Genomic DNA, 12,298 nt, shown 5'->3' with positions numbered 1-12,298 from the left:
TCTCAATACGCCTTCTCTTCAGGTCGCCATTGCATGTTGCAGTGGCAGGGCGCTTGCTTCGATGTGTTCACGAGGCGGAGACGTCCATATCGGCACGTTGGTGTTTTGATGAGCATATTGCGGTGTCGTGGGTTAAAATTCGAAAAGAAAGACGGAGACGATTAATACTCGGAGACGCTCTACTACATGTAGATACGCGTCTTTCCCAAAGTCCTCAACTTCATCACGTCCCATTTTCATCACTCACATACTTCTACTAGCCTTTCGGGGACTCGCGTTCTCCAGTTTACGACCGCTCGCGCCAAGAAATTCCGAGCCCCGCCCCCCCAGCGCCACCTGCTTCCCCCATGTTTTCCCCGCATTTTCGCAGCATTTTCGGATCATCTTTCTGGGTGCTCTTCCATTTTTATCCCGACTCAATCCTTTTCAGGAGTATTGGCAGCCTCACGACATCTCTACTGGTTCTCTGAATGCGTACGCACACGGACTGAGACGGTTCGATCCTCGGAGGCGATCGTGTATCCAGTGCGTAGAATGGCGGGGGCGAGGTTGTGGGAGAAGTAGAAAGTAGAGAGTCTTTTTATGGGAGTATATCCGAGTATACAAAGCCTTTACATTATTATTCAGTTCACGTCAAGCGGATACAACTTGAGAGAGGCAATACATCATGCCAAGCGATACCCGAAAGGCAGCTAACAATGGACCCACAACAGCCTATTCCCATCGAATACTCGGTCAACCACACTTGCAACGACGCAAGTGGAGCGTCATTGGGCTTGGAGCAGGAGCATCGAGGCTGTACCTTGCCAAACACTTGGAGGATCGCAGAGAGACACCGAGCTCGCGAACTACGAGAAGGACCCTCGTGTGGGAGGTACTTGGCTCGAGAGTGAGCAACGCCTCTTTCATTACCAAACTCTGAAAAGCTGACAGAAGGTGGTGTTACATTCGACTTTTGCACGCCTTTTGGTATATTGAGGATGCATGTGGGGAGACTGGTCTGAGACGTGTTCAAGTGTTCATTACCGTTCCCACTCGGGAAATGCTCGTGCAGCCTGGTCCCTGGCTCCACTGTTAGCACGACGAGTGATATCTAGTTCGATCTTAGCTTCAAAGTTACAACAAGCTTCTCGCTTGTCGTCTTGGGACTTGGAATACCTGGGGCCTAGTGCAGGCTCTTACTTAAGCTGCAAATTGGCATAGCTCAGGCTCCCTTGAACTCCGTGATATTCAACAGAGCCTGTGCATGCGGCAAGTTTGATAGCAAGGAAGTCACGTGGAAGTGCACGTGTCGGACGAATTGAAGGTGGCGATGCAGATTCCTCCTTCGGGTTAGCTTCCTCCGGATTCTTCCCCGCAAATTGAGGCCAGAACCCACTTATTCTCCCTCCCTGACCTGTTCAACATCACGACACTCAGCACTCCACCCCTTCGACTACCGGCAGAGGCATCCATCATGCAACATTCTCCCGCTTCAAATACGGCGTCCCAATGCGCGATATGCAGCCGGACCTTCGCCCGCCCGGACCATCTCCGCCGCCACGAACTATCTCACGTGAGTCCCAAGGCGAAGTCCTGTACAGTCTGCCATCGCAAGTTCACGCGAATGGATGGCCTACAGCGTCATTGTAGGACGGTACACCCCGTAGAGCACGCCGCAGAGATTGGAAACAGGCGCACTTCTTCATCAGCCGCAAGTTCACCAACCAGCCCCAAACGGCCGAGATTGAACGAGGCTCCACCGGGCGCTTTGCAACATCTGAACGAAGAACGAGAAAGCAATGACTTTAGCGACGACGCCGTGCAAGAGCTGGGCCAAGAACCAGAATACTTTAACTTCGACAACGACGACGTCCTAGAGACTACAACTCGAGGCACGGGCGATTTTGGTCTCGCACAGGCCGTGGCCGAAGCGTTTCCAGGCCTGTGGCCGGATGTTAGAGACTTCTTACGCTCGACCACGCATGATGCTCCCATTGACGAAAACGGAGGAACGAACCATTATGACAGCAACACGCTGGTACTTGGACATGGAGCGTGGAGCCCGCCTATAAGCACCCTCTGTGGACTCGAGACCGACAGACCGCTTGACAGACCATTCCCGGCATTCGACTTTCGTGCTTCTCTCGATGAGTTGCTCACACCTGACCGACATGTGCATCCTCCAAGTGGCCCATTTGGATTTGAATTTCATACCTGGGCCACATCTTCGCCAGGTCTGGTCCGGCCCAACTTATCCTCGCCCTCGGTTCCGAGGACTTTCCAGAACGGTACCTGCAGCGTTGATGAAATCCTTACCAATATCGATATTGCAAGTTTGTTAGCTGCGTACAAAACTCACTCGTACCCAAATATTCCGCTGCTGCATCTACCGACCTTCCGGCTTTTCTCAGCAGACCTGAGTACGTCAGATCTCGAAGACTGCATTTCAAACCCTCGATTCGATGCCAGCACAGCACCATTCAATACCCGCAATGGGAGAAAAATGCCTCGTTGCCTTCTGTACTCTATTATTGCGCTTGGTGCAGCATACAGTCTATGTCCACTCCTCGCACAAAGGTTCTTCGAAGAGACTGGATCCGAAGTGCGGAAGTATCTCAGAAGATCATCATATGAATCCTCACAAATGCCCCCGCCAGATGTTTCTGTTATCCAAGCCTTTATTCAATATATCCAGTTCTGTTTTTGCGAGGGAAACCAAGTGCTCGAGCAAGTAGCTGTCCAACACATCTGCTGCCTTGCTTCTTTGGTCCAAGATGCAAAGCTAGGGAAAGTGAACGTTGCGGCATCAACTAGAGCCTCGGAAAACGCTGTGAACTCAGATTGGCATACATGGGCCCTGTTCGAGGAAAGAAAACGCACCTATTTCTGCGCCTATTTTGTTTGCAGTGCCGGACTGACGTTGATCAATCCGGCCCAGCCCTTCATTGGCCATTCCCACATTGAACTGGAGCTGCCCTGTCGAGAAGCACTTTGGGAGGCCGGCACCGAAAAGCAATGGAAGGCCCTGGGTATTGAAGCAGCTGATGTATGCCCTCTTCAAAGCACATTATCAAGTTTATTTCCACCGAAAATCGTTCCACCACCCGAAACTACAATTGACCTTGGCGCCTTGGGGTCGGTTGAACGTACCTTCAAGATGTCTATAGCGATGATAGCCGCGCATACGGAACAAGGGCCCGCAATGGAACCTCTAACAAATACGGCCAGCATCAAAACGGATTTGATTTCGAACGTTAGCGAGTTCGGTTGCTTGGTGCTGATCCTCGCACTCAACGAGAGCGTCTGGGCCTGGAGGAAACAACAACAAGACCATGAACGAACCTCCCCACAAGACGCGCAACAACTGAAAGATTTCAAGCACGCACTCGACACGTGGCAAGCGATGTGGCAACGTCTCCCAAAAAGCAAAGAGAACCTCACTCTTGGTGACAAAGTCCTACTCGGCTGCCTTCCCATCTTTGACCACACCAAACTCGCCCTCCAAGTTGATATTTCTCTCGCTAAAGACGCACTCCACAGTCGGAACTATCAACGAACAAACGCGATTTTCAAGAGCATATTCGACGGCTCCATCGAAAACGACAATTCCTCCCTATCGCCTCCAAACGACAACCTTGCAACAGCGGAGCACGCCGAAGCCGTTAGGTTACGTGGACTTCACCCATACACCGAATGCCGCGAAGTCGCAGCTTATGCAATATCCGCCCTCAGACTCTCATATGAAATGGCTCCATGGTGGTCCGAGGGAGGCGAAGCATTTGATATTCCCGTCATCTCTGCCATTACAGCTTTCCACTGCACGCAAATTGTGTGCGGCTGGCTGTCTTTCGTAGCAGCAACCTTCGAAGCTTATGTGCGAGACTTCAACGCGGCTTCGGGTGAGTCGGGGATGGTGCAGTTGACGCAATTCCCCGATCCGGAGGATATTCAATTGATCCGAGCGGTTTTGGAGCTACTTGACACTCAAGAGGACCATGTGCAAAGAGTGATTTTTGAAGAGAAAAATAATGATGCTGTGCTAGAAATTGCGGAGAATCTGTACCATTTGCAGGCGAAGAGGTTTGAGCGAGTAGTGGTTTGGCCTCGTGAGTTGCATGACTTGTTGGACCGGAGGCCGTTATTCAACATGCTAATTTCATATAGTTATGAACCATCTAGCCAAAGGTTTACGTATTAGCGCTTCATTGCTACCTAAGCACTTGACACGAGCCACTCTAAGACCTGCTGCATCCCGGAACCGCCAGCTATGACCAGGTTTACCAGATAAAGTCGATTGATCGCCGCCGAGTGATGATCCGGCCCTACTTCTCGGCCTCTCGTGCGCGGCGTCGAGTATCTGCTTGCTCTCGCTCAGCCCGTCCCGCACGCCTCGCTCTCCGCCTCGCGCTCCGATCACGCCGCACGCGCTGGTGGAATTTCCGGACGTGCCGCTCAAAATATTCTCCATACTAGATAATCATGCCCTGAAGAATCTCGACCTCCGGTTGATACTCCTCCTGTTGCCTAAACGCCCACTTCGCCGGACGGCCTCTTACTATAACCAGAGCTCTAGAACGAATTTGGGCGTGCCGCAGAGCGTGCAGCAAGCCTATTCCTCATAAAGTCCTCAGGACCGCGTAAATCTAGCTGCACCTGGACTGCTTCTGCGAATTCCCCATGATTGTCATTATTTGCCTGGCGGTCTTCCCCACGATCGTGACGGGGGCCTCCCTCGTGCTCAGATCGCGTGACAAGAAATGCAGAGTATTGAAGCCCGAGAAAGCCATCTCGGCGCGGTTCTCGGTCCATGGCGAGCGCTCGTTCCGAGAATCGTAGAAGTTCCCCTTCTTCGCGCTCTCTACTGTGTTCCTCTTGCTCTAGTCCGCCTTCTCTCATGGGCTGCGCCCATCCGTTAATTAGGCCAAGCTCGCTTGTAACCCGCTCCAGCTCTTCGTCATTGCGGATCGTATCTCTGAAACTGCCACCCGGCTCTTGAATCGCCGCTAAAAAACGATCGCCGTCCTCGGCTGGGGTCAAGTGAGTCCACACATCCGTGTAAAGACGCCCAAGACCAGGCTGCGTCCAAATGGGGTTCGGGATCCAGTATTTCCTCTCCTTTCTCCCGTAGAGCTTTGCTCTACACACGGGGCAGGCATTCTTGCCATTGATGGAGACCCAGCGGATCAAACAGGCGCGACCAAAGATGTGGCTGCAATTGACGTTGTTGGTCACTTGAACGGGTGGGTTCTCGGCGCTGAAAATTTCCTTGCAGATTGGGCAGGCTTCGACGGTTTCGCGTCCTACGTGGCTGGTGTTGACGGCGGTAAGGTTGTTGACGATGAAGTCGGCGCAAGTAGAGGGGATCGTGGAAACCATGACAAGGGATTGATGAGGGTGTATTGAGATGAAGTGTGGTGTGGTCGGGGAAGACTGCGGTTGATGAGATGTGTCTTGTAGATGAGGCGTTGCGAAGATGAGATCTCGGGACTTGAAAGCTCTCTAGGCTTGTATTCATGGGAGAAATGTGGTAACGCTGCCTGGGGTGAATGCTTAGCAGAAGCGTTTGTGTTAGCCTCGAGGGTGAAATACATTGAAATCTTGTCGAAAATCTATCGCTAAGTGGCCCATGGCTACAGAGCAAAATGCTGATCTCATTAGGCCATGAACGGGGAACACGTGTACGAGGGTTGTAGCTTTTAAGTGGTCAATTATCTCTACAAATCTCTGCAAATAAGGGTATTGTGATGGAGGGCATAACTTCGAAGCGTAGGGTCCATACGTCACCATCGACTCCATGACGAAAATGATTATTTAATGACCATGTAAATGCTCTACTCACGAGGACACCGAGATAAGATATATTCTGCGAAGGAAAAGGAGGATCTCCCCATTGTTGGTGTATAGGCTATGCCCAATATTTGAGAAGAGAACGCTGATGAACAATCGCAAGCTACCCCAAATAGCAGGTAACCTCGAACTCAAAGGCCAAATCTACCACACGGCCAACGTGGAAAAGCTAGGCTCCAGATTCTGTTTGCAAATGCCGCAAAGTGGTCTTTTGGGAGGCCTTGAAAGACGAAAATCCTCTGACCCTACCTCCTTGGTTCTTCAAATTCTCGTGCAAATTACTCGTCCTCTTGATGATGCTCCCCTCCCTCCCGCTCGGGTCCTCCTTCACCCACTCTGAATGCATCGTCCATTTCGCGCGGGGGCGGCTCGTCCACCTCACCAGCTCCCTCTTCCTCCCAGCCATTCTCGACAAGATATCGAACAATTCGATTAACCTCCCTATCATCGCGAGCGTTTTCCGTAAGATGCCAAGTGTGCTCGTCGATGCCAGAGAGTAGACGGTTAATCAGAGCCTCAATTTCTTCACGAATCGCCTCATGACGGATCGAGCGGTCCGGCGCATGACCCAGGTTTTGTTCATATAGGACTGTCCGACACATTAGGCACGTATTTGAATTCGCCCTGCCGCTAGAAAGCCAAGCTATCAGGCAATCTCGACTGAAGATATGAATGCAATCCGGAATGACGGTTATCTGGACAGCGGAATGGTTTGCGTCTATGTCCTCGTGGAAGATCGAGCATGCTTCTGGCGGCATGACGTTGTTGATAGCATCGAGATTGGAAAGGTTATTGTTGATGAACTCAGTAGAGTTGGAAGAAATTGTAGAAGGCATGGTGATTGGACGACGAAAAGGGTGGTTGACTGGAGGTGTGGTTGGTGGGGTGTGATTACCGTAACTGGTTGATGGTTGGAGAGTGGAGGTGGGGTGTGGTATGTGGTTCTTAAACCCTTATTTCCGAGTTTGAAAGATATGACAGGCGCATGGGCACATGATGAAGTGGTTACTGATCTTTAAAGTGAATGCCAAGCGAATGCCTTCACTGTTTTGTAGCGAGCGGATGGATTTAGGTGGTCGAAAATGTGGATGGATACTTTGACACGCTAGATTATTCATAAGACTGCGTAGATGATAGTAGGAATTAAAGAAGCTGCTCTTTGAGGGGAGAGATATCCTGTTCCCTGCCCGTCTCTCGGGATTCCAGCTTCAGCCCTACTGATTCAGTAAAGCCTCGTGTTCCCCGCCATAGCGCTGTCCTTGGATCGGGAACGTGTCTAAGATCTCTTGAATCTCCCGTAGCTCTTCTTCAGTCAATGCCACCTCTGCGCAATTCTCCACCACTCTATCAACCTTGGTGGCACCAGGAATGGGGATCGCTCCCTGACGACGGACCCAGGCGATGGCTACCTGCGGGACAGTAGTTCCTTTGCGCTTCGCAAGGGCCTCGATAGCCTCGACGAGCTTCAGATTCTGGTCGAAGACATCTGGCTGAAACCGAGGTATAAAGCGCATCGCCCCAGCTTCAGGGAGGTCCTCGTACCGTCGATATTGGCCAGTGAGCCAGCCACGGCTTAATGGGCTATATGCTACGATGGGGACGCCAACTGTAACAAAATCAGTGAGTAAGCTAGTCTGATAAACCCCGAGACTAAAAGAGAGACCTACGCTCATGACATGTATGCACAATCCCGTTGGCGAGAGGCTCCGTCGAGAAGAGACTCAGTTCGATTTCCACGGCGGCAATGGGATGTACCGCGTGCGCACGACGGAGAGTGGCTCCACTGACCTCACTCACCCCAATGTTGCCAATCTTTCCTGCAGCCACTAACTCTGCTAAGGCTTTGATGGTAGTCTCAACGGGGACTTTGGGGTCGACTCGGGCGCATTGGAAGATATCGATCTTTTTCGCGCCATCCAGCACGCGGACGGCCTCTTCGACCGCCGAGCGGACCTCCTCTGTACTACCGGTAGGCGTGTTTGTAGCTCTGTCGTAAGCACCCTTGATGCTGAGTACAACTTTGTCCGCGTCTTCTGGTGCTCGGTGAAGTAGTGTTTGACCAATTGCAATGAGTTTGCGTTTGGTGGGCCGTAGAACATGCCCTATTAGAGTTAGGACAGGCAAAAGACCACCGGGTTGATTATACTCCATTCCAAAAGTTGGCGCCTTGTTCAAGAGCCGTCTTCATGACTTTGGTCGCGTCTGCATATTCGGTGATGTCCCAAGGGCGGGTCAACCCTGCCGCAGGGTCAGCGCGTCTTCGAAATTTCTCGAGTTCGTCAAAATAGGCCTACATACACATCAAGCCATACCCGGTAGGTCCGATTCGTTTACCCGCAATGCTGTTGGGCGCTGCTCTCTGGGCCATGATGATGAATATATAAAGCGAAGACCGGGGACGAGATTTGCGACTGGGATGTTTGATGCTGCAATGGGATGGCCGACAGGATTATATATTTAAGGCCCCCTCTTTAGAAAAGGACGAATTCTTTCGGCTCGAATAGCTACACTATATTGCTATCGCCGACGCTCCATATTGTTCATGATGCGGCGGGCGGAGTTTAGAGCTGACGATGCTGCTTATCCCCATTCGGAAATACTCTGCGAGCCACCGTTCCGTGGACCAATCAAGCCTATTCTACAAATATTGTACATCTCAAGTTGTCACGTGCCAAATAAATTCAAGTGACTGTGACGGACCACAACGGACGAGCATCAGTACGGGTAATCAAGTGATCGTTCACGGAGGACCGTCTAATTAATCGGTGGGAAGTATGAAATAACTATGCAACCGAAAGAACGTCTAACTTAAGTCCGGGAGGATGGGTTCTCAATATTAACGCCGGACATTTCATCCAAGAGTTTGTATATAACTAGGCAGAGAGAGAGTTCGTAGAAAAACGTCCCAGCAAGCTCGATGGTTGCCATTCTCCTCAAGACTCGGTGTTCCTTTGGCCTCTTCTCATTGTCCGATACTACTGCCGCTACTTTTTTTGGTACATTACTACCCCCGGTGTTTCCTCCTAACGCATATTTCCGCCGCGGTAGACAGAACGCAACTAACTCATACCGTAGAGCTACGATCATTTGATCAGGACATCGCCAGGGCTGAGATACGAATGAATAGTTCAGAGTAGGCATAACGGCTTCCTAATGGCGAGACAATAGCGAAATTTTCCATCCATACCACGCTTCTAGCGCTATAGGCAGAGTAGAAAGAACAATGCCTTACAAGTAATCGAGTCTTCTGACCCTTACAAAGGTACAGGAGCGCAGGCATAGGATTTTACGCCTATGGCGGTGCTGTGCGACTTGCAAATTCGCCAGAGTCCTCCACCTCTTCTCTCACTTCCACTCCCCATCTGTCAATAACTTTCTCAAGATCTTCCCACTTTGGCGCTGTCTAAATAACCTCGACCCCGCCTTTCAGCCGTTCATACCTCGCCTTATATTACTGGGCGTTCCTTTGCAATTGAACCGCTAACACTTGTAACTATTCCCACGTTTTCTTGTGATAGTATCGATGTTGGAGAAGGTAGCCTTCTTAACGGGCCAATATTCGCAATAGACGCTGTTTAAGCCGTTGCAACTAGGAACTAGCTCTGTAAGGTTACTATTCTGCGATTATTAAAGCACGTACGCGAATTAGATCGAGTGAGCTTTAGTATAATCGTAATTAAGTACGTGCAGACCTATATAATGCCTCAACACAGATATCCGTACGCTATTAAGCTTCCTGCCGACGGGCACAATGCTTTAATAACAACTAATAGAGATCAGCGCGAAAACTCAAACTTCAAACCTATATACACTATTCTTATCCTATCGGGGGTGGCCTCGCAAGTTTGCCAATTGTTCAAAATAAGGGAAATGAAGCACTACAAGCGGTGGCAGCCACACTAACGAATATCTACAATCAGACACTGCGCATTCACCGTCAAATGTTATACTCAGGTTGCAGCACTACAACCTAGGATCAACAACTTATATGCCAGAAAGCTACTCTCCGAACATTAGCTGTAGAGAACCCAGCTGAAATCTTAGCTGTAGAGAACCGAGCTAAAGCCTTAGCTGTGCAGGGCTTATCTAAACTTACTAGCGCGCCACCCTGGGGGTGGCCCCCTTCCTTCCCCTAGTATATATACAACTAGCTAGACGTCTATAGAAATCAGAGTTTACATTAATTTCAACCTGAGTGTTATAAGCCCGGAAAACTCACACGGATCATCGCCTGCATCACCGATTAACGCAAATCAGCAAACGATAGACTCTCGATCCGCAACCTTCTCTATAACCAACCTTGTTATTCCATCACATCTTCCATAATGCCGACAGAAAACGTCATCCTGTCATCGCCAGCCGCATGGGAAGCTTGGATTTAAATTATCCAGGCAAAGGCCGAACGAAAGAGAATCTGGGGCATCATCGACCCATCGAAAACAGATGCGAACGCCGATGAACTACTTCCAGAACCTACGAAGCCTGTACCCCCAGCAGCGGACGACAATACATCCACCTCGAAAATTACATGGAAGATAGTATACAATAAATATAAGGATAACAAGGTCCAATTCAACAAATAAGAAGAATTACTACAGGACCTACGCATTTTTATCCTATAAACCCTGGATGCGAAATACACTACATACACCTACAGTATCTTATTGGCACGCGGCCTACTTACCAAACTTAAGAAATCCATCGCGCTATTAGATAAAGCACGCCGGAACGAAATCTACAACTTATAGCAGAAGCAGAAGCACTACCCTGCTAAACAAACTGTAGAAAAATGGCTAATAGACTAGGAAACGTTGTACAGCGATGCATTAAGGCTACGGCTGCCCGAAGCTGCCGACAACCGTGCCCAAATCGATTTTCTACTGTCCCTAATAGGAAAACATCCAGAATTCGCAGGCTACTAGCGCCAGGAGATCGCACGCCGAACAGACGCCAAAGAATTAGCACCTAGCCTAGCAGATCTAGTTAGTAAGTTTAGAATACAGCGGCATAAGAAACTAGCGTCCTAGGGCAAGGATCCCCTCTTAGCCTACGCTACTATATTGCAGGGCCAGGAAATTAAACTAAAGGTAAAAGCCAATTCCCCTAAGGCCCTAAAGCCCTGCCTATGCGGAGAAACCTATCTATAGCGTAATTGCCCGTATATCTATGCTAATAAACGTCCTACTAGCTGGCAGATAAATATAGAAATTTAAGAAAAAGTAAAAAAAGCGCTTAAGCAACAGCATCTAAAGAGCCAGGAATAGATCCGAAAAATATAGGAGGAATTTTAGGGCCCTACTCCTAGGGCTATTTCTGCATTTACAGTTGTATTTTTAGGAACAGATTATTCCTCTACTCTAGATTATTCCTCTACTCTGCCAGCAGCATTCTTAACAGCCCTACCGTATTAGCTACGGAATTCCGTTATCCTAGATTTAGGTGCTATAACGCATATTTTTAACGCTGTATATTGGTTTAAGGGCAATATCGAATAAATAAACACCACCTGCTATACAGGAAAAGGTGTAGAATCTATTACTAGATTCGGGACAGCTAAAATATTACTAGAAAGTTTAAATAGCGTACACTACGCTATACTTTCCGATTCCGCCTATATTCTAGGGTTTAACGTAAATATTATCTTTCTTCGGAAACTAAATACTAAAGGGGTGTTTTAGAATAATAAACGGAATTTCCTATATAGCCTAGACTACAGCAGGGAAGTTATCTAGGCGAAACTCTAAGAGAAAGCTGGGCAAAATATTATCTAATTTATTAAGCCAGAGAATATTTAAACGGAAGGAAGTAACATTTCTATATATATTACGCAGCTACGCATCGCACGCCTACTAGTATAAGGGGCATACTCTACACGGCCTATAGAACTCTAGCTATTAGTAACAGCCCTAGGGCTACTATAGTATTATTAGCTAGGCCACGCAGGCCCTAAAGCTGTACAGAAGTTAATAGCAGCCGTTCTCCTAAATATATAAAGAGACGTTTAATTACTAGGCCCGGCAATATACAAATACGAACAATGCGCTGTTAGCAAAATCATACAGCAAATTTCACGTGTTTCTTCTACGCGGTATACTACACGGCCGTTTAAACGGCTATATTTCGATATAATATTTAAAGAACCCGGCTTTAATAACAATACTAAGTATCTATATCTCTAACGTAATCCACAAGTTAGTGGCCCGCACAAGCTAGTGGCCCACCCAACCACGCTACCGAGGCCAAATATTCCGAATTACTCCACCACGAACAAATATATTTGATGCAGCTACATACTAGCTAGCTGCCTGCCGCCTAGGGCACGTACGTGCATTGTGTTCTGTTGATTCGCACATGCTGCACCTAGGTTTTGCTCGCTGTGGCCGCTCGGCCGGTGGCTCTGCTGCCTCCTCTGCTGCCCCTTCCTGTACAGGTTGTGCACGATCGGCTGCTTCTTCACCTGATAGAATAC

The 12,298-nt window shown here is 49.1% G+C and overlaps 4 protein-coding genes across 4 annotated transcripts; 1 reads left to right on the top strand and 3 right to left on the bottom strand.

Annotated features, from left to right (window-relative positions):
* Positions 1-553: 553 nt before the first annotated feature.
* On the top strand, positions 554-4,068 carry BDZ99DRAFT_504290 (uncharacterized protein; the record flags this gene model as incomplete). The annotated part of the gene is made up of 4 exons (XM_033724033.1): positions 554-598; positions 714-889; positions 1,337-3,881; positions 4,055-4,068. Exons 1-4 carry the CDS (start codon positions 583-585, stop codon positions 4,066-4,068), a joined length of 2,751 nt encoding a protein of 916 aa, XP_033568761.1. The 5' UTR covers positions 554-582.
* Positions 4,069-4,402: 334 nt separating this feature from the next.
* On the bottom strand, positions 4,403-5,638 carry BDZ99DRAFT_213238 (uncharacterized protein). Its single transcript, XM_033713371.1, has one exon. It carries the CDS (start codon positions 5,356-5,358, stop codon positions 4,552-4,554), a length of 807 nt encoding a protein of 268 aa, XP_033568760.1. The 5' UTR covers positions 5,359-5,638; the 3' UTR covers positions 4,403-4,551.
* A 469-nt stretch (positions 5,639-6,107) lies between these two features.
* On the bottom strand, positions 6,108-6,917 carry BDZ99DRAFT_577258 (uncharacterized protein; the record flags this gene model as incomplete). The annotated part of the gene is made up of 1 exon (XM_033728673.1): positions 6,108-6,917. The coding sequence occupies exon 1, from the start codon at positions 6,663-6,665 to the stop codon at positions 6,108-6,110; it is 558 nt and encodes a 185-aa protein (XP_033568759.1). The 5' UTR covers positions 6,666-6,917.
* Positions 6,918-7,043: 126 nt separating this feature from the next.
* Positions 7,044-8,197, bottom strand: BDZ99DRAFT_492376 (Aldo/keto reductase; the record flags this gene model as incomplete). Its single annotated transcript, XM_033723161.1, has 5 exons — positions 7,044-7,435; positions 7,497-7,830; positions 7,890-7,931; positions 7,976-8,067; positions 8,128-8,197. 5 exons carry the CDS (start codon positions 8,195-8,197, stop codon positions 7,044-7,046), a joined length of 930 nt encoding a protein of 309 aa, XP_033568758.1.
* Between the last annotated feature and the right edge of the window lie 4,101 nt (positions 8,198-12,298).

This window comes from Mytilinidion resinicola (assembly GCF_010093595.1).
Source record: "Mytilinidion resinicola strain CBS 304.34 unplaced genomic scaffold BDZ99scaffold_36, whole genome shotgun sequence".
Classification (NCBI taxonomy): Eukaryota; Fungi; Ascomycota; class Dothideomycetes; order Mytilinidiales; family Mytilinidiaceae; genus Mytilinidion; species Mytilinidion resinicola.
The sequence above is the reverse complement of the archived record's forward strand: the minus strand, read 5'-3'. Positions and strand labels throughout refer to the sequence as shown.

Excerpts from the sequence above, each read along its gene's own strand:
- BDZ99DRAFT_213238 (XM_033713371.1), bottom strand. The coding sequence starts at position 5,358 with ATGGTTTCCACGATCCCCTCTACTTGCGCCGACTTCATCGTCAACAAC.